General features: G+C 47.0%; 1 protein-coding gene across 2 annotated transcripts in view; it reads right to left on the minus strand.

The window, feature by feature from the left end:
• Window positions 1-25,398, minus strand: part of nwd2 (NACHT and WD repeat domain containing 2) — a 33,767-nt gene extending 8,369 nt beyond the window's left edge. The window contains exons 1-6 of one of the 2 annotated variants that reach the window (XM_076050665.1): window positions 25,247-25,398; window positions 24,130-24,301; window positions 15,329-15,417; window positions 7,994-8,110; window positions 1,056-1,259; window positions 749-899 (exon numbers count right to left, since the gene is read on the minus strand). In XM_076050665.1, coding sequence (XP_075906780.1) covers window positions 749-899; window positions 1,056-1,259; window positions 7,994-8,110; window positions 15,329-15,417; window positions 24,130-24,301; window positions 25,247-25,261 — 748 coding nt within the window. In that variant the 5' untranslated portion in view covers window positions 25,262-25,398. Of the gene's footprint in view, window positions 1-748; window positions 900-1,055; window positions 1,260-7,993; window positions 8,111-15,328; window positions 15,418-24,129; window positions 24,302-24,940; window positions 25,080-25,246 lie in introns of those variants that run through there. The other variant, XM_076050666.1, reaches the window with a different exon arrangement.
• Between the last annotated feature and the right edge of the window lie 2,240 nt (window positions 25,399-27,638).

The raw sequence follows: 27,638 nt of genomic DNA on the forward strand, positions 1-27,638 counted from the left end.
GCCCACACGGAAGCCTACTAATTGGGCGGGAGAGAGAAAAGTTGGGACTTCTAAGAGATGCCACGACTTCCTTTATAAAGCCAAACTAAGCACCTCTTAAAGCCCGCTGCACGCAATTAAAGTTCTTAAAAGCGCAGATTCCTGACAAAATCAAGCTACTTTTTTCTCATTATTTAACTTGGTGGCAATTAATTAGATTTTTCTCTGGGACCGCTTTTACAAAAAGCCTTCATAATTTGCCAGCTCTACAATAAAAATGGGAAGTGACCATGAATCAAGGAAGTTTTATCAGATCTCTGCAGCACTGCCACTACGACTGGCTGTGCTGAACTGATGGGCTTAGATGCATCGCTTTTTAAAACTCAAATTACTTGTCCAAATGTAGATCAGCTGTTCTTTTAAAAATCACTCACATTGAAGACAACGTAATGCACTTCATTATATTAATGTATGTTTATCAAAATGACCAAGGCTTTCGACCTTCTGGCTTAATTTCCAGGAGGTGAAGGACTAAGACGGATTACAAGGGCCTTTCTTACCACCTAAATGTCACTGTTCTTCTCAACGTTAACATTTTCCTTTCTGTCTTTTGGAGTCTTATTTAAAAGCACATATTTTTGGTGAAATGTATGACTTAGAGAAAAAAAGTGAGTGATACATCAGACACCACTACTACTTCAAAACCAAAAAGCATAGGTGTGAAAAGAAGATGGCGACAGGGATGGAGAGAGGTTGACCTGAGACTGACCAGAGCAGAGGAATTTCTTGGCCTGGATGCTCGTCATGGTTCCCTTCTCCTGCAGCAGCAGCACCGCCGCTCTGAAGATCCTCTTGATCTCCTCTGAGACTTTCCTCCAGGCCTTGTCATTCTTTGTCTTGGCTGCGGTGCTCAACTCCATCTGACGAGGACGGAGAATAGAGGGAGGACAGTTCAAACAAAGGCCATCGGAAGCTGCTGTACGGAATACTTATTCCGGTTTTTGCTCCTCAGAGAGAAGTGGCGTAAAGGGAAAATTGTGTTTTGGTAGCCGCTTTTAAAATCTGGGTGGACTCACTGAGTTCTGGTAGTTCTTGAGCATTTGGGCTTTGGGTTTGAGGTAGTATGCGGGTGGCACTGAGTTTTCATCCCTGCAGTACCACTCCTCCAAGATGTGTGTGTCCATCCCTGCCTCCACAGCTGCATCCAAGATCATCTCAAACTCGGCTGAGTCCACTTCCCCCGGCACTCGGATGCTGCCATACTTTTCTCCCACTAGACCCTGAAGTGGAGGAAGGAAAGAGGGGAGAAAGGAAGTGTGTTAAGTTGCATCTGCTCGTGGATGAGTCGTGAAGCCGATGTTGAGTTCTTTGTGGCTGATTTAAGGCAGCATTGTAGAACCATGGTCTGTGCAAACTGTGGTCATCATCACCCCACTCATAATGCAAAAAGTTGGACTATGTTTGCACCTGTCTGCTCTCTCTAATGACGCGTGGTGTAACTCTTAAAGTTCTGATAACTGAATAATCGATGGACAGCTGGCGTGTAGATGGGTAGAAGATGGATTTACTTCTCCAAAAATAAGTTAAGAAAACTCTCACTGCAACAAAATCAGTCACAGCAATCTGGCAATGAGACAAGACATTGGGGAAAAAACAATGACGTTTAAAACCGCTGACTGTTTTCAGCAAGAAAAGCAGATTTGCACGGCTAACGCTTTAGCGACACACTTGTATGTAACCGCCTCAGCCAAATTTCTTGATGCGCCGTAATCACAAGTATTAAGAAAACAAGCGTGTTGGTTTTATGTATGGGACCGACGAATAATTACGAGAAAATAATACATTCAATGAAGGGCTGTGTGGAGGTTTTACAAGGTTGGAATCCAGGACTGTGAAATTCCATTTATTTCCGGCGCACGGCAGAGCCAAGATATTGCTTTTTCGCGTCTTTTCACTCCTTACCAAAAACTCTCAAAGCAGAATCTGCATAATTACGCTGCCTCATTTTAAATAGTGGTCTTTTTCATCCTGCATTATCTCCCACTCCACATGGCATATCTACTGTAAGCTCTGATGACTCCCCACTCTTCCCTCGCGGCGTCGACACACATGCTTTGGAGTGGCGGCTGATTCGGTGCCATTAAGACCGATCAGGGCTATTTTTCCCTGGCGCCCTCCCAGATATGCTCTATCAGGCACATTCAAAGGACAACTGGAGCAAAAATCAGTGGGGGGGGGGGCGGTAAGGCTGGGGGCGGGTGCGACTCAGACTCCACGGACCAGCTGATTTTGACTCTGTGTCTGTGGTGCGGTACACAAGCTCCGGCGGGGGGTGCTGAGCTCTGGGCAGAAAAGGCTCAGCAGGCTCACAGCAATGACGCTTGAAAGCCTCATTACGTTAGATCCAGCCTCTTAGTCGCCATCTGAATTTAGAGCAGATTACTGTCAGGAGAAGGTATGTGTTGTTGTCATAAAGGACCCATAGTAAATATTTTCATTTGTTCTGTGTTTATACGCGGCCCCTCATCAGGTTTGGGTCTTTGAATTTTAAATGCAAACGTCTCTACTTTAATCATGCACACCTTTAGCTGACGCAGGTATAGGCAGTAAAAGACAACAGGACTGAACAGAAAACCCAAACCTTCCCCTTGTACAAAGACCTGCAGAAGCTGTGAAGAAGTACAAAGGAATGTCTATAACAGATTGCAGAGAACCGTCCATCCTAATTCAATTTAACTAAAGGGAACAAGATTCAATCAAAATCATCAGGATTATTCTTTCAACCAGCAGAACCTTTGTCTGGGTTTCCCCGCTTAACAGGAACAGAAAGATTCAAATCCTGCTTTTATTACATATCGTCGGCTTGATTTATATCATCAGCTTCGAGCTGCCACTCAGTAGATTGTTTTTGTGCAACAAAGATTTTCACTTCTCTCTTCTTTTCCTTTTATAGCATATTGAATTAATTGCTTTAATAGGAATTTGGACAGTCATCGCAGTTCTAACACTGCCCTGGCAGGTTTTTCGCCTGGCTGCTTTGCTGGGCACTTACTGGCCCTGTATATTTTGCTCTGCGGTAGTAAGGTGTAAATGGATGATGGAGGCATTGCTCCGAACGACAGTGCAGTAGACAGAGGCACATAGTTGGGTTTGAAAGGCTCCAAGTTGCTGACAAAGTCTCTTTCAGCCGGCAGTGACGAGGCAGTGTGATTGGAGTGGGTGTCCTGCTGGGTGTGTTTGTGTCGAGTGAGATTAGGATGCCACCCACTGCTGTTTCCTATCAAAAACAAGACAAAACAACCAACCAACCAAAAAAAACAACAAGAAAAAAAAGCCACTCTTTCAACCACTCTCACGTCTCCACCCTTTTGCGTCATCTCTCACTTCCATCACCCTTCCAACCTTGTGATGCCCAACTGGAGAAAGATGTCCAAATATCAGTGAGCAAGTCTGGAATGAGGCCATCAAAAGTGGATTACAGCCTGGCGACGTGTGCGTGCACGTACATGGTGTACATGTCTCTTTTTGACAGGGTGGCAAAGGGCTGCGGTGCTTCTTATTACAGCTTCGCAGCCGCAGGTGCAGGAAAGGCGGGAGGCCAAAGTGACAATAGCAGCGCACGCAAGGGGCCAAATGCACTTTGAGTTCCATCCCCCTCCGCCCCCCCCCTCCTGCCACCCTCCCACGGTTTTCCATCCTTGGACGAGGCTTTTTCATACTCTGGCTAAGTGCACTTTATCTGATGAGCCAGCTGGGAGAGGCGACTAAGATATTGTACCCAAGCTACAGTACGAATCAACAAATCAATCACCGACGGGGTCAATCAGTCAGTGCAGTGCATGCACACAGCCAAGTGTTTGGATATTGGCTGCATGAGCTCCTGGCACTGCACAGGGGGATCAAAGAGGGGTGTGGGGGGTGTTGCATTTTTACATTAGCTGCAATGCACGATGGAACAGCTTAGTTCAAGAAAAGGCTGCACACGCTTGAAAAAAAGAACACAGAATTATAACTAAATCTTCCATTGCTTTTGGATTTGGCTTGCAGAGGAGAAGACGATTATTTCTGGTACATTTTTGGAGAAACTTTCCATGGGAAGTTAAGATGGAGAATTTTAAACACTTTTAGGAAGTCATAGGAATTATTGGGAATTTGTGGTAATTAACTGGGAGTTGGGGGTAATTAAGACAACCTGTACCATTTCAGGTCACCTTTGAGGTCACTAGCACTTTAATAAGCTCATCTCTTACGTGGTCAATGAAACGGAGCTAGCTAGCGTAAATTTAACTTATCGGTGGCGAGCTACTGCATGAATACTGATTCAAGTAACATTAACAGGTTGAACGTTAATAATACCAAAGATCAAAAGTGTGGCTTCAGTTCAGGGTTCTACATACCATCCGTGCATGTGATCAAAGACTACACAGTGTGTCGGGGGTGTCAAGAGTAATTAACACTATTTTTGTTGCATAGCGATGACTAACCTCTATTTTGTTAATTATGTTAATTCCAATATTCCATTTAATTCTCTCATACATTCCTGTTAGTTCCAGTGGAGATTTTTCATCTTTTAAAAATTCAAAAATTTCTGCATGCACTTTGAATCGCAATGAGAAGCAAAATGAAAACAAATCAGGAGAGCGGAGACAACAAACGGAATCTTTTTGGTCATCGTTTATCATAATTCTTAACTCTAAAATCTTGTTTTAACTTTGAAGGATTTTGAGTTGATGCAATTTCAATGTCGCAAGTCATCTTTGCTGGTGCTATCAGGCATTTGAAATTGTGTGTGTGTGTGTGTGTGTGTGTGTGTGTGTGTGTGTGTGTGTGTGTGTGTGTGTGTGTGTGTGTGTGTGTGTGTGTGTGTGTGTGTTGGAAAGAAGTGTCTCTAGCTGAGATGTTTTTGTTTTCTAATACCATCGCTTGATTTCTGCCCTCTAAATTCTGTGCAAAACCTTCCAGACGAGCAGCCGCGGTGTTGGTTTCATCAGCAAAGTGACAGGAGGTGAAGACGAGAGAAAACAGAGGTTACTGTATCTCCAGCTATCCTCTTACACTCTGCCTGTCAGGCGAGGAGAGAAAGAGGAGGGAAAGCAGAAAAACCAGATGAGCGCCTGTGTTCTGTTTGCTCAGCCGCGTCCTTGAGGCATTTATCAAGTTTTATTTTTTCTGCATGTGGGAATTTGAGACGGTGTCACAGAAGAAGAGGAAGAAGAAGCAGGGGGAAAAAAAGAGGTGGCTCATTGTCATGCTTAATCTGCGGGTCAATGACACCATCACCATGCCAACCCCTGCTATCGCCATGGAAACCGGTTTTTATTGCATCGACAGGTTAAAGAAACCCCCACCACCCCTCAAACAGGTGAAGTGTGCTGTGTGTACACAACCACTGCCTTGCGTTGAGCCTTATTTTTTTTTGCCACTGCAACTGATTCTCTTGTCCAAAGATCAGCTGACGCGGCCAGAGCCGAACCCACCATTCCAACATTAAAATAGAAGGGGTTGAATGAAGAAAGAAAGAAAGAGGTCTGCAGTGGATGCACACATCGTCTGAGCTGCTTCACACGTCGAATCCTGTTCTTCTCATTCCTTTTGCGCCGTCTCTCACTTTAGACTCTTCATCTTCCTCCTCCTCCCCTTGTGTCTGTCTTTGTTCTGCATTAGAACCGCGTCCCACCTCCTCGGCTGCCACTCATTATCAATGGCAGCAGCATTTTGCTCTTCACAGCTTTCCTTTTTACGCGGCACCCCAGTTGGAACATCTTCCAAATCCTTTGGATTTACCTTTTGAGTCCATGTAGTGAAGCGTGTCATAAAAAAAGGGAATCAAATCCTATTGGATACCCTCCATGTCTGTCAGGTTCAAGCGGGCCAATCACTGCGCTGCGCTGATAGGACTCCCTCGCCGAAGCCACTGGGAGTCACGTGAAACAATGCTGTCCACTGAGAAATGCCTTCGCTGCGCTTCCATGCGGTTCTTTAATGTGGAAATGCCTGGTGGACATCTGACGCTGCAGCTTATCTCCTTTTGCAGCAGCCATTGTTTGCGAGTCGTCGCAGCGTCGTCTTCCTGATGTCCTCCTCATGAGGTTTTTTAGAGCAGTGAGGCAGCGTCACCGCTTGGGCTCAAATTTCCCACCTCTTCATCCTTGAAGGGCGATCAGTAATTTAATCTGTTGGAATTTTTAGACCCATCAAGAATGCTTTCCCTCGGCAGCTGGCGAGATGGATGAGCAAGATTTCAAAGTGGAAGCGGAAAGTTTTTCTTCCTTTTTCCAGCAGCCGTCTTCTCGTCCGATGACGTTGCCTCTCTGAGCTAGCGTTTGAAGCTGATCCTCGTGGCTGTGTGTGTGTGTGTGTGTGTGTGTGTGTGTGTGTGTACACTGCGAACGGTGCAGAAGCCTTATTGAAAAGAAACAACAGGGACTAGAAAAAAGTGACTCTGCTCTGCTCTAATAGTTTTATGATCTCGCACGTGAATCTGGGTTAACGATATGAAACGGCACTTCAGCGGCACTACAGACGACCCAAAACTGTCACCAACAAGGAACCAGGCCTCTAATTATAGAAGCTCCCTGGTTCCTGGATGTGTGGCCTGGTGTCACTGAGGGCGGCAACAGGAGGCAGCCGTGGTGGCCGTCATTAATTAGCAAGCAAACGAAACAAAACTCCCACTAGCGAATATTTAGCCTCATCTTTCCAGTCTTCTGAAAAAAAAAAAGAGAGGTGAGGAGGGTGCACCAGCGCTGTGCTGGGTCCAGGTGCAGAAAATCAAGAGTTCACCTTACATCCATCACTCCAATCCCATGGCATGTGATTTTGATGAATCCTAAAGCTATGCTCAGCGTCGATTGGGTGTTTACAGCGGGTCTAGGTGCTGAAACTGCAGCGACCGGGGTGGTTGGCCCGAGTGGAGTGAAGGCAATGAATGAAATCAGCGCAGTGTGAATCACCTGCGCTCGTGTTGCGAATGTCTCCATGCAAGTTAGACGCCCAAATAGAGTTGCACCTGCTCTGTGCTAACGCGTGTGGCTAATTCAGTAACTCTAATCGCAGCCCGACTACTGAATCAAGTTGCTGGAATGTTTAGAGAGTTTAATAGCAGATGGCACAATTCTAAAGTGACTGCTGCCATTCCAAGTGTGTGTCTGTGACGTCGCAGGACGAGGGGGAGGGAGAGATGCAGCAGCCCGCTGGAAGTGAAGGACAAGTTCTGGAAATGCACCTGTTTTTACGGTGCCGAGAATGTTTCCTGTTCCCGTTTTTCAGCGCATGCAGAGTGGGAGACGAATCAAATCCCAAACTGGCTGTGGGGAGGGGGATAATGCTCCCCAGAGACCAGGGCTGCTGTCTTACCCATAATGCATTACCTCTCCCTTGATCTCTCACCTCGGCTTCAACCTCCAGAAATGGATCTGTTCCATTTGAATAATTCACTATCAATTCCTCCTCCTCTCTTCACTGCCGCCCTCCAACCTTTTCAGTCCACGCACTTGACGTGTTTTTTTTTTCTTTTTTCTTTTTTACCCCTTTTCCTCTTTAATGTGTCTGGAAATTATTGAAAAAAAGAATTCTCTGAAATGTCAGCTGTAATTATGCGTCACGTCAGTCTCCCTCTGCTCTCCTTTGCAGAGGCTTTTACTCAAGTCATTCGCTGCAAGTTAGAAGCAACCCCCCCCCCCCGCACACACTGGAGACACTCGCTTTCTTTTTCATTTCCAGACCAATTTCACTGTAATTACTGCGGGAACACTGCGATGCTCTGAATATGCAAGACGGAAAAAAAAAACAAAACAAGAGTGCTTTTATGACAATGTCACCAGGACTTTTTAGAAGGCGAGTTAAAAGAGAAGAAGATCTCTTCATTTCATTAGAAGATGTCTTAGATGTATCAGACCAGCGCAGTGAGGTGATGCTGCGGCAGAGGCTGACTTCACAACCAACACTCTGACGCAGAAACAGCCCGACTGCTCCCCAGTTTGTGACTGGAACCAGTGAAGAGTTTTGTACTCACCACAAAACACGGCCCGGCTGACGTCTTCAGACACTCCTCCAGCAGCTTCATTCGCAGGCGCTGCAGCTCCGGGCTGTCCCACTCCTCCGGGTCCACCCCCCAGTACAGGTCCACCACCTGGACACACAACAGAACCCTCTCTCTTAAAATGGCTCTCCAGGAGCTTTTTTTTTACTTAGTTCGTCAAATATTCCATTACGGTTCTCTATTGTTCCCCATCAGATCTTCAGCTTGCATCCTGGTTTTGCAGCGGAGCGACCTCACAGCAGAGGGCAGAACCGGCGCTGAAGGGGAAGTGTTATGAGATAATATGGAAGAGGTATTGGTGCCCTCTGTGACATCACAAAGGGAGGATCTCAAGAAGACACTTTCTGAAAAGGGGAGCAGGCACGAACTGATTCTGATTTCTTGGGAGTTAACTGACCACAGACACAGATTGTTGATTTGTCTGTGAAGGTTCTCAGTCATCCAGGTCATCTTAAGGGATCCTAAGGGTTGAGTTGGGGAAACTGAACTTGTTGTTCTGCATCTCAACCAAAAGGCTTCTTTAGTTCATAACTGAACTGGGTTGTATCATCTCTTGATGCCTTGACCCCGGGGGGAGAAGGATGAGGAAACAGGTGTCACAGTATAGACGCCCCCCACGACCCAACATGCCACTTGTGTGCTGCCCTCTCTGGTGTCTCCCCGTGTGGAGCCGTCATCACACGCCTCCTCCGTCCTGGTTTGCCGTCCAATACGCTGCTTCAACGGCAGACCGAGGACTAAGAAGTCAGAAGCGGAGAGCAGGTGGGGTAGTAGGAGGGTTGGGGAGTGGGCGGGTGGGTGGGTGCGTTGCTCCCGTCATGCTCCGCTGCCTGCCAGACCAGCAAGCTCAAATGAGTTTAGCTCTGGCACAATGACTGGCAGATCCACAACGCCTAAAAAAAAACAACCCTGCCACCAACAACAAGTTGGCTGACAACAGTGAAAACGAGCCAAACAACTCAAGATTATCTCACCATTACCTCCCTGGTAGGAGACACTTGGAGGGGATTTTTTTTTTTGGTTTTACATCAAGTAACTTCTAATAATCAACATAATAAAAGTAACAGCATAAAGTAAAGCAGTATAGTCGCATAAAAAGTTCAGTTGCATTTAATGTGTGAAAATATATATATTCAGGAAAAAGTAACAGAAGGCCTGGAGCCTATTTTTCCCTCTTTATTACCTTCATGAACCAATCGCCCTTGAAATACTGTTAGAGATAATGTTTGTAGCCTTTGAGACCGAGGATAGGCTTTCCAATGTAATTTTCTGTCTTATTCAATAGTAATGCATTACTTATTAAATATGTACATTAATGCCGCACCTTTCAATAACAGACTTATTGTATTAAAAAACCCTCTAAAAGCTCAACAACCCCCCGCCTACTGATGAGTTGCCTCAGCTCCTCAACTTGATTTTGTTGAGTGATTGTTTCAGCCGAGGGATAAATGAGTTGACGTGTTTGGGTGTAAAAATATTAGGCGCGGTAAGCTTTCGTTTAATTATTCTGATCCTTCAGAACAGGGCTTTTGCTTTGAAGAAGAAAACCGTTGCACACAACGCAGACACACGCACGCACGCACGCACGCACGCACGGGGGATTGCTCGATCACTCACTGCTTAACATCCAGCGAGTGTCTATCAGTGTCACTAATCTACTTGCAGCTTCCTGGTGTGGGAGGATGCAGTGGCCTCTGCTGCCAGACGAGGGGCCACTGGGTTTCCTTGCAGGTGATTGGGGAGGATGCGCACTAATTAGGGAAAAAAAAATAAAAAAAAGCTAAAGAGAGTCGTTGGCTCATCCGAGGCCTGTGCGTGCACGTGTGCAGACAGTTGCAGGGGGGGGGGGGGGGGGGTTGTTAATCCCCAAATGGAGCGAGGATGCCAGTGAAGCTATCAGGGAAGAGGATTACTGACAGACGGTTGTTACTTTCCTTGTTTGCTCGCCTCCTTTTTTTTGTTTTTGTAACTCTTTGTCTTTGCTGCTCTTAGAACTCTTTTCCTATTTCCTCCATATCGCCACACTTCTTCTTACATAAGAGCGTAAGAGGCTTTCTGCTGCCCTTGGAAGGCAATCGCCCGTGGTAGGTCAAGTGTAGGAGGAACCGTTTTATTTTTTGCCCTCCAACATTTATTGAATGTTAGACTATTAGACTTTGGGATTATGCCTAAGATGCCAGAGAAGAAAGGGCATGAAATGAGGCAGCGTAGGGGGGAAAAAAATACCCCACCAACACAACCACCCCTGGGCAGAAGAATAGATACAGTGCCAACATAAAAATACATCTTAAGCTCTTCACTGGAGGCAATTTAATCGAGAACATGCGGTAAATCTCTGAGAATGTTCCATGAATGCTGCTTTCTTGGAAGTCCAGGAGGGTTTAGCAGCAAATTTGTGCTTGAAAACTGATATTTTGCAGCAAAGTGAGACCAAAAAAAAATGAGTAAAGAGAGAAACTAGGACAAATTGTCAAAAAGATATTACATTTAGTGTTTCAACTGGGAGTCAAAGTTATCAAGAAGACATTTTGTCGTCTCAGGGCAAATTCAAGGTTTTTCAGGACGTCAAGATTTTTGATTGACTCTTTGGCAGAGCGAAATCTGAAATAAATTAAAAATTTCTGGCACAAATTAAATCTATGGTTGGTTTTAAAAGTTTCAGGGGAGATTCACTGCACAACATAATGAGGGGAACTGAAACTTCTCCAGCCCTAGTGGCCGGGGTGAGAAAAGCACCCTGGCCCTGTGAGTATGCACCGCTTGAAAGAAAACGTTTAGGAATTTCCATTCTATTTACTTCCACCCTGTGCTGAAAAAACATACAGAATCAAAATTGCATATTGGGTTTAACGGAGACCAGTTTGGTTTCTGATGGTCTCCGCTGATTGTCGGCCTCCTTCCAGCCCAGGCTGTTTGGCACGCGCAAGCGTTTCTGAGGCGACGGAACAGAAGAAAACATCAGCCTGTGAAGCAGCTGAGGATGAGGGACTGTGGCCTGCTGGGAAGCGCAGAAGGAGAACAGACTGGCAGATGCGAAGCCAGAAACCAGGCGGCCAGGTTAACAGATGAAAGGGATAAACAAACAAACATCTGCGAGTTCTGCTTTCAATTACCGCCCATAAAATAGAGAGGAGATAAAATAGCTCCTCTTTACTGCCGCGAGTGTCTCTGTTTCTTTGAGTACTGGTGTGAGAGGAATCCATCCATTCATCTATCCATCCATCCATCCATCCACTCACTTTCCAATGTTCCCTCCTCCGACACTCAGGGTCTCATGGGGGTGCTGGAGCCTATCCCAGATGTCTGTGTGAAGGTGGGGCTACAAGCTGGACGACAGTTTATCACAGGGCCACATGGAAAGTCAAACAACCATTTGCACTCTCACTCACACCGAAGGCCAATTTAGATTTCCCAGTGGAAGCAGGAGTTCCTGGAAAACAGACCCACCCACCCAGGGGGACCCAGGGAGAGCATGAAGGGATCGAACCCACAACCTTCTTGCTGAGAGGTGACATTGCTAAGCACTACACCGTCGTATCGCCAGTTTGAGAGAAACATTTTATCGATATTTTTTGTTTTTACGGGAGCATGGTAAACCACAGCATCACTGCAGACAGACAGTCCAACACAGTGTCATTTCACGTCATGATTGGTTCTTTTTCCTTCCTCGATACATCATAATTTGGGCCTTGTTGCTAAAATACTCAAAATGCCAACCCGGGAAAAGCCCGAAACCAAAACTTCTCATATAAGAGGATATTTAGAAGAAAAGTAACTTCCACAGCGAGCAGAGTGTTGAGATTATTTCTGCGCTTTAAAAGTTTTAAGTGGGTGACATCTTATAAGAGCAACTGCGGCCACTTCTGACAAAGCCAGATTGGCAGCCGTAATCCTTGTTCTGCATAAGTAGGAGCATAAAAGATATCACATGGCGAGGCCATTTTTTTCCCTTCAACAAATCATTATGAAATGTCGCCATTATCTCGTCCGCCATCTCGCAGACTCTTAAAAAACTCCCTGAGTGACAGCCGTTGAACAGAGCCTCGCAGCCGCGGCCAGGGAACTTTTATTCTAATTGTAGTGTGTGTGTGTGTGTGTGTGTGTGTGTGTGTGTGTGTGTGTGTGTGTGTGTGTGTGTGTGTGTGTGTGTGTGTGTGTGTGTGTGTGTGTGTGTGGTGTGTGTGTGTGTGTGTGTCTCTGTGTGCTCGCTGTGCGCTTGTGCGAGTTTGGCAAGCCTGTAGACATCAGACCATGTTATTACCGATGCTGCTTCCAGAAAGCCTGCAAAGCGCGGTGGAGGCGGTTGTGTTGCAGTTCTTATCAATTTGAGCTTGAGAGTCTGAAAGGCAAAATCTGTCGCCTGTAAATGGAACGTTAGGTTAGTCAGAGGCATCGCATGAAGCTGTCAATCCTGCGGGTCATCTGTCTCCTGCAGGAGAGCCGCACACTGGGAGACTAACGGCTTCACCTCTGAAATGTTGCGGCCAGTTAGAAGCAGCGCGGCACTGGAGGGGGGGCCGAGACCAAGACACGACATTCAGGTTGTTGTTCGCTGCATCGGAATTGCGAGTCATTTAGTCTTTTGTCTGAAAGAGACGTGAACTTCAGGAACTCTACTGGTTGTGAAAAACTAAACAAAAAAAAGAAGTGAAGTGGGATGGTGAAGGCCGGGCTGAGTCAGGATGCAGCCCTCAGCCCGTGGGCCGGATTGAGGCGCCTTGCTTCCTCCTCCTCTCCTCCCCTCCATCCCTCCATCCCTCTGTCCCCTCCCTGCGAATCCCTCTACATCCTGTTAGGGGAGCGTGGAAACTGAGTCAAGCGATGAGGGACCGAGGAGAACTGGGTTTCATCAGCTTGGCATATGTGTGTCAGTGTGCGCCAGCGAGACACTGAGTGAGCTGTGTGTGTGTGTGTGTGTGTGTGTGTGTGTGTGTGTGTGTGTGTGTGTGTGTGTGTGTGTGTGTGTGTGTGTGTGTGTGTGTGTGTGTGTGTGTCCGCACGCTCAGGAGGAAATAGAAAAAAAAAATAGACAACGAAACACTGTTGGTTAATAATAACCAAAGAAAAATGTCACACGTTTTTACACGTCGCCATGATTCAAGTCGTTATTCAGCAAACTGCTTTTAGCAAAGGTGACGGATCTCGTCGTGCGTGGGTGAGAACGAGGGGAAGGAGGAGGGGGCAAGACAGAGGAGTAGGGGAAGGAGAAGGAGAAGTAGAGCAGAGTAAGTGAGTCATAGTATTAACTCGCGGGCCTTCTGCATAATCATTTCAGCTCACGCTTCGTCACAGCGAGCTGAATCACTAGACAGACACGTGGCCGCAGATGGCAGAGCCAAAACGCCGCCGCCGACTGCACTCTTTTAGCACCATCTCGCACGTCCCCACACGAGGGAGTGTTGGCCAGATCATTCTGATGAGCTGCGCTGCCTCTGAACCTTCCCCCTTCGCCTATAATTGACGCCTGCGCTAATAGTAGCATCAGGTCTGCAAAGGGCTAGACGAAGGGTGGGCAAACTGTTTGACTGGTGGGGCCACGGTGGGCTCTAAAATGTGAGCCACCTCATCGGAGTCAAAAAATATGTTGCTTTAATGTCAATTGAAAATGAAGCAACGCAACCGGTCTGCTTATAAGACCTGCTGCTAATGACCCATTTTGTTGCGTTGGGTTGAATGTGAAATAATTGTCTGCACGATCCCAACTGCTTAGACACCAGGACACTCTGGTGCTTTTGGTTGAGTTCACACCAAATCCAAAACCTTCTGTTATCACAAGGACGTCCACTGTGTGACTTCCCAGTCGAGTTTTTGGCTGTGTTGCTGAGGAGTTGGATGGCTGAGACACATGGCAGCCATGGTGTGACGTGGAGAGCGGCAGCCAAAAACCAAAGCAAGGCTTTGGACAAATTTGTTGTGGTAGTCAAGGACCGTCCCAGTCGTACCATATGGGTCAGGTGTCCCATTGGAAGTGAACGCACCCTAAGGCTGCATTCACACCAGCCCTGTTAATCGAACTCAAGTTCAAGTTGGAAAGTTTCTTTGGGGAACTGTGAGCGGCCCATCGATCCACTTCAAATGGACCAAATGCAGGAAGTGCGGCAGGACATTGTGGGTAAACACAACCTAAACAAGTGTGCATATAGCAAAATACCCTGAATTAACCAATAAATGAACAAAGTTTCTTGTTCTTGATTGTCTTGTCCTTCAATAATTCTTAGGTCAGTGTCACCACAGGCAAGGATTTGGAATACATTATTCGAAAGGTTGTGTTTGTGTGTCTTATTGCAGCGTTAAAGCAAACTCAGTGCAGCTGAAGATTAGAACCCTAATTGAACCAAGTCTCCAATCGTAACAAACTTTTTAGTGTGAAAATGAACTAAGTCTTCCTTGGCAGCTCTGCTTTTTAGCACACTCAGCAAGACACAGAGCAACTTTTGCTCTGGCTTCTTTATTTTAACGTTTTATTGAGATGTAGCCAATGCCACTGAGATGAAGACTCTCAGAAGACCCGAACGTATTAAGACCAAGACAAGACCAAAGAGTGTTGAGGACGAGAACACGTAAAATTGGTCAAAGACTCTCAAAAATCAAGACCTGTCTCACATGCTACAATCATGTTTCAAATTCACAAGAGTTGTGTTGTGGTTGCATGTTACTTTAGTTGCCTTTTCTTTAGTGATGACAGGGAAGCTACGCAGATGCCCTTGTACTCAGTCTTATCCCACTTTCAGGTTATTATGCGCTCAGAGCAATTTCGGAACCAAACATCGATAGCATGAAATTGGAATTAGCTGCTTCACCATCCAACTCTGGGGAGAGGGATGGGTCACGTGCCTCCTCCCTTGGGAGCAAAATCTCCTCAGATCCTTTCAGGAACAATTTCTAACAGAAAGCTCACCGTCCTGGCTGCAGGGCTCACTCGGATTTGTTAAGCAAACAACCCTCCGATAGGAATCGTTCCGCGTACACTGACGCCGCATTTACAATGCAAATGACGCCAATCAGTTCATGCCACGAGGAGAACACATGCAGTTCTCCCACAACAACACAAGGAAAGCCCTCTCATTATGTCACCTTATCCCAGGTTAGAGCAGGGCTAGCCTCCACCAATGGAGGCCTTATCTCTGCTAGCCTTCTGGTTGCTTTAAGGGACGAAGACCCCAGCACGCAGCCGTGGGCCACCTCCCCTACAGGCACCAAATGGCTGTGTGAGCATTGGTGTAGATTTGGAGGCAGCTAACAGTCTAGCCCTGGCAACCTACGGCTAGACTGAATCAAAGGCAAACCAAATGGAATGCAGCGAGTTACCTGGAATTCAATGCCGTAGTTCTCCCTGCAGAATTCTCGAAGTTTGGGGTAGACATGCTCCTTCAACGCGTTCCTCTCTGCTTCTGTGTCTGGAGACAAGGGACAGAATTATGAAATCAACACTGCCACATTCTTAAATCACATCTTCACATCACTCATATCACTCATAATAATGTTATTTGTTTTTGTTCCTATGCCTATATGCTATACGTTCAATAAGAATGATTAACGTCAACACCACTGGTGCTCCTCTTGAAAGCGGTGGATGGTGTCTTCGTGTGCTGGTGTGCCTCACTTCCTTGCGACGATGTGGCACAAAGTGCAAATGCATGAAAGTCATTTCATACTGCAGAAGCAATGTGGAAAAACTCTCACTATGCAGATGTCGGTGATGGCCGTTCCGATCGATCCAAAGGAGGGAAAAAGAGTTGTATTGAGTGCCACTGAGTGATGTTCACAAAGGAGAAAAATGGGAGAAGCTGGCTTGAACACACTGGAATAATGGCTCTCCAAGGCTGTGCTCGTGCTTCAAGGTATGTGGAGCCACTCCACTGGGCTCTTATAGTGAAGGTGCGGCAGATGGAGGGATTATCTGGTTGTATCTTCCTTCTGTAACAGTGATTGAGGGCAGACACTGCCCTCCATCTGAAATATTCTACTGTAAACAAGCTACGGAAGCACAGGGAACGACCGTTGTTAGTAGATTGAGAAAAAACATCCTGATAGATGGCCTTGTTAAAAGTCTACAATCAATTTGTGATCACAGCGACCAGTTTAATGAGAACAAATGCCAATGTCAAGCCTTTTATAAATCCGCATTCACCAGAAGAATGATTGTAGTGGCTGGAAAGGACTTAGCTCAACTTCCTCTCATGATAAATGCCTGAATAGTTTCAAATACAGTCCATGGTCAAGCCTGCTTTCGCTCACCGACGGACCAAATCCTACAAAATATAAATTTAACAAGAACACAAATGTTTCCAACCCTTTTTCAACATGATTTAGCAGAGTGATCGCCACTTTGAGCACTCACTGATGCTTTTCGTCATCTAGCCTGAGCACCTCATCTATCTACACCTCGTAAGTTTCCATATGGATCAGATCACCTGAGAGGGTTGTGGCTGCCACGGACGAAACTCTGCACCGCATTGACACACGTGGTATTGGAGGGCGGGGGGCGCCAGCAAGGCGGCGCCCACGGCTTGACTGATCTGTCCCACTTTTCCGCCTCCTCCTCTCCTCTGCCACTGTCGTCCAAATGGTTAGTGTAATGTCTTTGGACAGGCCCGGCCTCTCCCTCTCTGTTTCTTTTCTGAAGGGTGCTGACAGATAGTTAAAAACAGAACATGCCCAGCAGACCGAGAACTGGCACATGAAGCCGCACGGTGGACGCAAGGCAAAATTCAGCCGCTAACTGGGCCTTGCACGACGTGGGCGAATAGAAGAGCCGCGTCACCGCGGAACTGGGGTGACGTATTTCCCCCGTCTCTCTCTCTCTTTCTCTCCCTCTCTCTCCTTGCTTGCCTATCTTTAGTAAAAGCTGCGGGACCGTGCGCGCGTCTGCCCCGGGCTGCCCGAGCGAAATGTCAAATCAGCAACCAAAACAGTTGTGATAGTATGCAAATGGGACAGAATCGGTGGTGCTCCGCTCTTTTGATGAGTGTAACGCGGCAGAAGGAGCCAAACCTGTTCAACAGCGGAGAGAGACGCGTGTGCATGTGAGCCGACGGACTAAACTGCGCTGTTGCCGCTTTTGTGCTGATGGCGGCAAGACGCTTCTCTCTCCCTCGCGCTGTGTCTTTGTCGGATGATGATGAGTTATGGCAGCCTGATGCAAGCTTTGTGGCGTGTGCGTTGTGTGCGCGTGCCTGCGTGTGTTCGAGAACACACCCACATGAAAGCGTGGAACAAAGACTGGATGTTGCATTTGCTGTCCTTCTCGCATGTGTCCCTCCCCTCAGTTTATTTCCTCCCTCCAATCTATTTCTTTCAACGCTGTGGACCAATCTGTCTGTCCTTGAAGACTCATCTCGTCAGCTCCTGCACTTCCTGTTTTCGCCTTTCCCCTCCAGCCTTTGGGCACTTCCTGGGCAGTCAATTATAATCTTGCAGGGCAGCTGTAATGCTGAGATTTCTGGTCAGAATTCTCATTTTGAGACGATCCAATCAGAATCCTTTTTTTTTTTTTTTAAGCTGGTCAGAGTGTTTTGAGGAGACTGAGGAAAGGACCACGGAAAAGGGTTTAGTCGTAAAAAAAAGTGGGAAACTTTTTTTTTCTTTAAGTGTGTCAATAATGGTGATGGCATTGTGGCTGATGGAATGTTGTGAGTTTTATCATAATGGAGGAACTCTTGCCAATTTAAGGAAGAGCAAATAAAAGCACTGAAAAGTTTTAATAATTCCTACTGGCTGTGGCTTTAGTTAACCAGGTTAGTATGTCGAATGACATTCTGTCAAAGGATGTATGTATGTCAAATGTCATCCAATTGAAACAGGAGATAACCTCATGTTACCTAGTTGCTTGACGAGTTTGCAGTAATAAAACGTGATTGGCCTGCTTTGGTTGACAGACAGATGGTCCTCTCACCAACCAAATTTGACCCCTTGAAATGTTTTCTGTGGGCTCTCTCTGAGATTCAAGTGTGATATAAATCCCACAGATTGGGAAAACACTCTGACCGGGTTGCCAGTTTAAGTCAATTCAAGATAAATAGTTTTCTCATATTTACCTACAGAGTCAAAATCCAACCTCATTTCAGGGAAAGCAACTGCTTTGATTCCCATTTTTGTCTGATAAACAGCATCAACACTCTGCAACTGATATTTCCCATCATCCTTCGGTCCTCTTGATAGCGGTCACTCCACAGCTGAGCCTCATCAACGGCAGCTCTCTCATCAAACCACACACCGACTCCACGGCCACTTGGTATGCGCAGCCACGTAGCAAGCTCTGATTAAAACAGGGAGCGATTTCGCAAGACAAGTGTCGTCGCAAATAGAACAACGTCGTGACACGGTGGCACGATCACGGCGCTTGAGATTGTGATATATCCACCTCCAGAAACCCCGTAGGTGTCCGACACGAAGAGTTACCCAGAAAAATGTGTTGATTCTCCGCAGTGTACCCGAGGCAAATCAATGATAATGCCAGACTATTGGTGCAAATGTCTGTGTTGATAGAATAATGTTATTGATAAAACTCTTGCATCACATTGCATTTTGAGGAAATAGTGTCTCAGCAGCAATGTAGTTATACTTCTTGTATAGCAGTAGGCTAGGACAGAGACAGACCTATATTACCTGGACTACCTGCTTTTCTATTTAACATTGCCTGCCTCTGCTGAGATACTAGTTCCTCAAAATACAATACAAAGAAGGGTAGATTTATCTCCAACATTATTCTATCAACACTTGATAGTCTGGCATTATAATTGCCTTGGGCTTACTGTGGGTAAGACTGTTTTTATTGGCTGGCCAGCAGAAGAGGACCGGATGAAATTTGTTGAAACCTTCTCCACTGATAAATAGCAGACTGGCCAATTTGGAAATGCGGTCCTCTGTCCAAAATTCCTCTTAAAGACAGGCCGCCGCTAGCAATGTGAAAAGACATATCGACTGTAGTGTCATGTCGTCTATTCCTTCCCTTTCTGATGGTTTTAGATTGTTCTTCTTACGGTTATCTCGCATTTGATGGCATCAAAGGAGAAGCAAATTGTGAACTTCCCACGGTTATGAATCCGAACGCTGTATTCGCCAAGCCAGTGAGCAAATCGATACCGCATGACCTGGAAGAGGCTCCCGGCTTCATATGCCTGCGTAGAGCAGCCATCCATAAAGGCCAGATGTTCCTGCCAACCCCAAGCGTGGGCCGACCCTACAGATTTGTTGAATACCACCGACTCTGAACCCACTGGAGGTTGTTGTGCCACCATCCACACTCAGATGTCGACGGACAGCGGTGTAAAACATGGAGCTACACGACAGGGATAGGATCTCACTGTGCCTCTCTGTCAGTGGCTTGAAGCGTGTTTGCTTGCACGCAGTAAGTCTTAAGTCTGTCAGACATCAAAAGGCACTATAACAAGTTCAGCGTTAACATCTGTGCTGACAGCTGTTGCCTCAAAAGCACCTCCAGGAGGCTTTCAGGGCAGTGACGTCAAAGCCAGGGACACACTGCACCCTTTACAGCCCGATTGTCTTCAGCCGTGATGACGCTGTCAAGATTCATGTCATCTGACTGACACTCCAGTCATCTGCGACTTTTATTGTTCCAGTTAAGCTTGGAACATTTCAGAATTATTGGCATGATGTCATGCTTCTCTCCTCGCAGGTACACATTATATAATTGGGTTTTCATGGATGCGAGTATACCTAAAAAGATTTTATTTTATAGTGTCCTGCTCTTTTGTGCAGATAATCATGTTCTGATTTCAGTAACCCAGTTTTGCTCCTTGCACTGCCTTATCCCAGATACTGATAACTGCTGACTGGAACAGCATCAGCCAAGTGATCACCTCCTGGGATACTCGTATTCACTGTTTATGCAGGGGGAGGAAGATTGAGGATTCTCTTTTTGCATGTAAACACTGCACACTGAAAATGACCAAAAACCGGATAAGGTTTTGGCCGTGGTCCCTGCTGGTAAGGCTCAATAAAGACTTCAGCCTGGCAACCAAAGGAAGCTATGGTACATTGGCTTAGTGGCAACTGACATTCTAGCAACTCAGTTAAGAAAGAACTGCTTAAAATGTAAACACTTCTTTATGTGGACTGTAAAACAAATGTACTTGTGATCACAATGGCCCAATGTCTTTTGACACACAATGATAACAACTTCTCCATCTTTATGAACTACTTTGTTCTGATTCTTACAAAAAGCAGATGAAGATCAATCTTGATATGAAATAATTGGATTGGTCTGCCCCCTCACTACAAACCTTAACTACTTCATTTTAGGGTAACTTCCAATTTCACTTGACACCAGGCTGGGCTCAAACAATTTATTCCAAGAGGAAAATAACTGAAAGAGTCATTAAAATTTACCGGTCGGGTATAATGCACTGTCAATCACCTCCAAGCATCCTCTCAGCAGGAGCAGTTGACTTGCAAGATAAAGCTCCGGTTACATCTAAACTGCTCACAGACCAGTGCTTAATTGTCCTGAAAATTAAACAGATAACAATTTGAAATTTCGTTCTGCCAAATTTGGCAGGCTGCTTGCTCCCGCCGACAGCGTCTTCCCTCAGGGATGCTTCTCCGGTGTGTTTGATAAAACGGTTCTGGGACACGCGGGGAACCGCTGAACTGCTGAATTTGTCAGAAACGGCGTCTTGGGGGTATGAGGAATAGCTTTAGAGCGCGGCATAAAACTCAAAGAGAGGTCAGCGCAAACTGCTGCCAAAGCCTTGGGGAGTGAGGCAGAGGACGACGGCAGGAGAGTGGGGGAGAGAGAGGCGCGGCGCCATGCGTCACAAAACTTCGCAACAGCGCAGAAACGGGGCCAGACTTAGGCCAAAGATCCAGCACTCGCTGGCCCCTGAGAGCCTAATTAAAGAAAAGCCCCCCTTGACACTGTCTTAGCCAGCCGCCCTCCTTTCCTCTAGAGGCTCTCCGTACCCCCACCCACCCACCCACCGAAAAAAACCAAACCAAAAACCCAACAACAACAAACATTCAGGGAGAAAGAGCCTCCTAAAGGGAAAAAAAACAGGAAATTATGGAAATGTGAGTTAAAGACCTCCAACACTGACTGAAGTGGATAAAACTGAGTGCCGACTGTAATTGTGGGGTGAAAAATAACGCAATTAGCGGCCTCTGTGGTGACACACTGTAGCCTTGATGCGTGAGCGGTGGAGGGGAGCTGAGGGGGAGGGATTGGGCTGTGGGATGGATGATTTTATGGCTCACATCCCCGAGGCCTCGAGCTTTTATCAACTTTAAACCGCTTAAGTGATGGCTTGCATACAAATAGCCGCCTGCCGCACGGGAGCACCACCGCGCCCCCACTGGGTGTCGGCGGTAATGGACTCAGACTTGATACGCTTGTACAGGTGTCTGTGAACACACACACACACACACTGGCACATAGAGGGGTATTGACGGACAACACGGGCTGCATAATACCCTAAAAGGAGTGGCGTGCAAAAAAGTAAATCACATCGGGCTGCTTCTCTGCTCGGCTGCTGCCGTCAGACTGCAACCGTGAAACGGACGGCGAGGAGTGGGAGGGTTTGACTGATCGACTGTGGCCACACAAAGACACACTGGTAAAAGGGTGATCGTCCACCTGAGCCAACATCTCGAGTGATTCAGTAACGTCCTGGAGTTTGGCCGACACTGTAACTGCGCCGTGGAACTTCTTATCGGCCACATGTGTGCCACAAACGTTTGAATGTATTTATTTATTTTGTCTTGTCACCCTGAGAACAACGACTACAACAACAACAAAAAAAAAGGCAAGCTGAGGGTGGATGCAGCAGTCAGCAGTCGTCTTATTGCTTTTGATTGAGGGCCTTGTCAGCGAGTGTATTCAGCTGATCTAAACAGAGGGAGCATAAAACTCCTGACTGCCGTAGATCAAAGCTGAAAGGTTCCCCTGTCACGCTGACGCCATAAAGCTACTGTTGTGACAGTGTGATTATCATTCGGATGGCGTTACTCAGCTTTCCCTCATACGTGGCGCTGCAGTTCAAGGAGGGAAACCTTGACTGCCAACTGCGTGAGTCAGGGAGGTTTTGAATCATTGTGGCGTACGGTGCGCGGCACACACACGGCGAGGACAATGCTCGTAGTTACAGGAGTGCATGGACAGCCCCCTCTAGTGAACATGGAGAACCAGGTTCTTCCCTAGGAGCCGAAAACCCCCTGGGTGATTTAGGGTCTTCAAAACAAGAAGAGGGCAAACAGTTGAAAAACCTCCTGGGACGCTTTACGTGTTGGACTGAAATGTGACATTAGGCTTTGCTGCTTTGCAAGACATTGTATCTTTCCATTGGTGCTGGTGCCGTTAAAGTTAACCGACTTCTGTTGGGACACGGTAAGTGCAGAATGAGAATTTGTCAGCTGAAGCTGATGAAATGAAAAGTTGAAAACGGAGATGAGCAGTACCGATCTCCTTTCCCTCAAAACTCATCCAAATACACAATCCAGCAACTCTGCAGCGCTCTCGTGGACTAGCTGTGACCTGCACAATCCCCACGCTATTAAACAATTATGTGAAATTATGTAACATTATGACAGATGAAGCAAATACTTGAAACTGCTGTCTTGAGGAAACCATTGAGCGGAAAGCAGACGGTGCCGTAGTTACTTCCTTGGTGTTTGGCTCAAAGAAAAGCGTTCTGGGTCTGGGTTGGTAATTTACATTATTTCATGGCGTGGTGAATGTGCAGGTCACTACTTATCCACATTGTTTGATTACACATTTTGATGAGCTCTGAGGGAGGGCAGCGTCTGACCCCCTGGATCTTAAAAAGAAAAAATTGTACCCTCTCAATTGACGATAGGGATTACTGCAATAGGCGAATTTGCTAAATTGTTGAACCATTCCCATAATGATCCATATTCACAGGCTGACAAATGACAGGCTGTAGTTTTGGAACTGGAGGCGATACGAGCCCTGACAGGGAGAGAGAAGCGCTTGTCGAGAGGTTGTGGAAACGGTCAGTTTCCAAGTGACTGCCTGCTGTTTAGGCATCAAACACATCAAGTCTGCAATTTTGGAGTGGGGGTCTCCATGAGGCAGCGCTGGCTCTAAATGACTGACTCAGCCGGACCATTTGCTGTCTAGACTGCAGCAGGCTATAAGGGTGTCCGTAGCAATTTGCTCAACAAGGGGAAGTAAATGACAGTGATGTGACACCCCCCTCCCTACCTTGCCTTGTTTACTCCACTTGCACCGAGCCTATTTTTACCCGCTCGCCCGGAGGCCAAATTCAAATACAGCGCTGCAACCCAGCGTCTCCCTGGTGAATCCCACTGTCTTGCTCTCTGCTCTCACCACTACGCTGCGTCCAAGACAATCTGCTGTTGGGAACCTTTGCTTGCCTGGCCTCATCTTCTCCCTATTTTCACATCTATATGTTTGATCCCCAAGTGCAGAGTGGCAGCCTTAAGTGAATCATTTTTTTTTTTTTATCGACAGATTTCTACAACAGCATATTTAGCCTTGTGTTTGCAATCCCTAGCACAAATTCTCTGACTTAGCTTCCCACTGAAACTAATGCTGCGATGGACCTTCCATGTGTTTGAATGAGACAAAAACAAAACCGTGTCAAAGGGCGGAACCAAAACCTGACTGAGATGTTGTCGCCAACCTTGGGGAGTTGTCAGTGCCCACTGTGACATCACAAAGAGCACATTTGCACAATTGTGCCTTTCACAACACACTCCTTTGGACCAGCTCAAAGAGGGGAATGATTGACCTTTTTTTCTTTTTCTTTTCTGGGTTATGCATCAACGGAACAAAGAGACATTATTGTTATAATTCTTGTACACTGTGATGGCGTGAGGATGTTTCCCAGTGGAAGAAATGACAGCACGTGCAAAGGATGGCAGCTGTTTTCATGTCCACTCTCCGCACTATAATAATTCCTGTCTTTTTCTCATTCAATCCTCATTAGAGCTGCACACAAGTCTTACAACTCCGATAGTGCTTCCCTTCAACAACACGAAACATCCCTCTAATAGACGCCCAGGACCTCTGAAGGAGGTCTGAAATGTCGGAGCGATGGTGTGTAATTTGAGGGCTTTAAGCAGAGTGTCAGTGGAGCGCAGTGGGAGGCTCCGAGGCTGACTCTTACCGTCGGGGTTGGCACAGATGAAGACCCGGACGCTGCGGCCGCCGGGGACGTTGTGCGGCGGCAGGGCGTTGATGTGGCCGCTGATGGCCGCCTTGCGCATGGCCGACTCCCGCGGGCACGGCTGCCTGCTTCCCACTCCCGACGGCCACATGGGGGACGACTTCCAGCGTGGCTACGCACACACACACACACACACGCACACGTACACGCACACACACACACACACACACACACACACACACACACAGAGGGTACGATGTCAGCACTGCCAGGAACGCACGCACGGGCACAGGCACATGGACGGAGGTGCATGCTTGCGCGCAAATGCATCCACACACGTACGACAAAGGTGTCCTGTTTTGTCTTTATCATCTGCTGGTAAATTTTTTTTTCAATTGTCAATTTATCAAAACAGACTCTTCTTTTAGAAATCATATTCCAGCATTGTCTCATTTTACGTCCAAAGCCTCCTTTGCCATACTCCGTGCAGCACACACACATCCAGAGAAGCCCACACACAGAATTCAAGCGGAGATGGATTTCCCAAATCTTCCACGGTCACAAGACACGCTCACAGATGTGTTTGGTGGTTGCATTCATGTGGCAGGGATCACAGTAAGAGGATATTACGCACAGCCTACAACCGTCACGGTGCATGCGTAATTTCTATGCATGTCCTTGGACGCATTCGTGAATTTTCATGCCACCGCGGGACAATGAGACAAAACCGGAGCACGAGACGACACGAACACACGTACACAAACACAGAATCAGATGGACGAGCAAAGGCAAGCATCAGCCGTGTTCCCACCCCAGAGAAGACGATGCTTGCGCGGCCGAATAACCGCGAACAATGATTATTCCGCCAGGAGCAGATGTTCGGGGGTCGGTGTGCTTTTGTCGGAGTTGTTCAAATCCTCAAATCCGTGTTGCAAAGGTGGAGAACCTCGACAGAGACGACACGGGAGGACAGGATGGGGGGGAAAGTTTGCGCTAAGACCAAATCCTCTAGAAACGAACAACTGAAGCATCACCGAGGCGCCGCATCCGCACTGAGCACTTGACTGCCGGCGACGCTGGAGACAAGTACAACAGCAGGACACTTCTTGTTGCTCACATTCATTCGCTTCATGTCGCGGCGTGCGAAAATATCCGAGCGTGGAGGAGGGCAAGAGCGCGGCGAGAACGCCCATCAGAGTGGCCGCCAGGCGACGCCGGTAGACGGTGAGACGGACGGCGTGTGTCGGAGGTCCTCCCTCGGCATCCTGCTGTCTCCGTGAGCCGAGCGAGCTCTGACACACACAGCGAGCGTGAAGCGCTAAGAAAACTGGAGAGGAACTACCGGCTGGCGCTTTCAAAATAAGACACAAATGCGCGCGTCGTGCTCGCTCCCCTCCAGGTAACCAACGCAGGCTTTAAATCGAAACGACTTTGTTCCGTTCTGAGGAAAAAAAAACGTCTCGTCTCATAAAATAACGAGCCTGTATTTGGTAAAACGCGCCTTCTCTCCCCTCTCTGCTCCCTCTTACCGTTAAAATTACGCTGCTCCCACTTCCGGGCACTCCTTTGCGTATTCGTCCAACTTTACAGAGGTGAAAAGATGTTTCCCCCCCTCCACTTTTCCTTTCGGTCTTCTATCTGTCCTCGCTCCTGAGACCGGCTCGTCCCTCTCTGCTGGGCGGGCAGCGGCTACCCACACGACCCCTCTTAAACCTGCACTGGCACCCGCAAAGTCAGCAATGTCTAAATGATGGTCCATGCGCAATTACGCACCTTAGTGAGCACAATTTTTTGAGAGCTCAGTTTAAAAAGACTTTAAAGCGAAAATAAAATAAAAGAAGGCGGGAAAAAAATCAATTGGAACAAAACGAACAAACAAAACAACATGATGTCGATTCAAATCCTTCAATGCTGATGATGTGTAAATTTAACATTATAATTGTATAGGTTTTGTATTAAACATAATCAAAATATTTTCCGTGGCTTCTCAAAAAGGCAGTAAGAATGTACAGACTTCAGTACTCAGGTATTTACACACAACAGGGATTGTGCACAAACACATCATATGTGACTGTTTGGAAAGCCCTATGTTACTTTTTTGCGATAACAAACTAAAATAAATGTACATGAAAAATGTTAACTTCACTGCACAGGTTTGGTCGATGTACTCCATAGCTGTACTCCATTGCTTAAATGTCAATGTTTTCTTTACATAATGCATTTCAAGAGGAAACATTCTCAGCAAAAGCATGGTAAACACTTAAATGAAGTCCCAACGTCCAAAAAAGAAACATACAAACAAAACCATCAATAATATGTGAAGAGTTAGCGGTGGGTCTTTTGCTGCTGCAGACCTGTGGAGAAGCGGCTCTCCCAGACGAGGCGGACGGTGTTATGGGAGGAGTTGCAATTAATTGCTTTATCGATAAACGCACCCTCACTCTGCAGCCTACGGTCATTGGTGCTGGACATTTAAGTGCATTGGATGTGTAGTAAATGGAATTGATTACCTCGCCGTTCTTGTGAAGCGAGGGAAATGCTGAACTGTCTATTTCCTCCTCCTCTCCTCCCCTCCCCCGAGAAGAATCAAACAAAGCAGGTTGAATTCCGACCCGTCGCCGCTGCGCAAATCCTTTAACCGTGTAAAGGGAGAATGAAATGTCTTTGCATGACACTCATTTGGGAGCAATAACCCGCCATCTAATCGGCAATTGATGTCTGATCACTCTGACAACCTCGAAATCATGCAGCTTAAATTGCATTTGGTTCGGCGCTCCCCGGGCCAACCGCTGCACCACATCCAAAATGCTCAACGTTAAAATGATCCAACCTGTCCTCGGCCAAAGGAAACGTCACCATGACGACAAACGGTCAAATTGAAAACATCATTTATGCAAGAGGTGATAATTAGGTGCACAGATGACTTACTGTTCCGCTGCAGGTCTTGAGGGTGATTGGGATGTTTTCAGGCTCCGCTCGATCCGTTTAGTGCTGCCGCCAGCTCACACTGGGGACTTGGGCTTCACACCCCAAAAAGAGGCTCAAATGGAGCACCAGGGCATGGAGCCTTGTTCCCCCTCAGTGCTGTGACCTTTCTTTCACTTGATTGTCTTGCTCTCTCCCCCATAATCCCCTGTCAGTTAATCACGAGGGCACCTGTGCTGGATTAATGGCCCGTGGTATCACAAAAGGATGCACTTTGAGCGGCTTGTTGGCGTGATGTGTTGTGGCAGGCGCAAAGAGAATTTTGGCACCGTTCAAATGGCTCCGTGGGGACCTGCAAGCAGCAAGCCCATCATCTGGAGCCCGTTCAGGGGGTCCCCGTCCACCTGATAATGGCCAACACCACTCACTTCTCCCTCGGTGAACACGCTCGTGCCTTCCAGTGGGCGTGCAGTAACGTCAAGTCATCAGGCCGACTGGCGCGGATTAATGCGCACGTGTTTTTGCACCCCCCACTGCCTGCCCCACTCGGAGGTGGCGCAAGTCACCGTGGTGATGGGATGTGA

Source organism: Nelusetta ayraudi, unplaced genomic scaffold, assembly GCF_046127955.1.
Source record: "Nelusetta ayraudi isolate G7.1 ecotype Tasmania unplaced genomic scaffold, CSIRO-AGI_Nayr_v1 ptg000128l, whole genome shotgun sequence".
In the NCBI taxonomy this organism is placed as follows: Eukaryota; Metazoa; Chordata; class Actinopteri; order Tetraodontiformes; family Monacanthidae; genus Nelusetta; species Nelusetta ayraudi.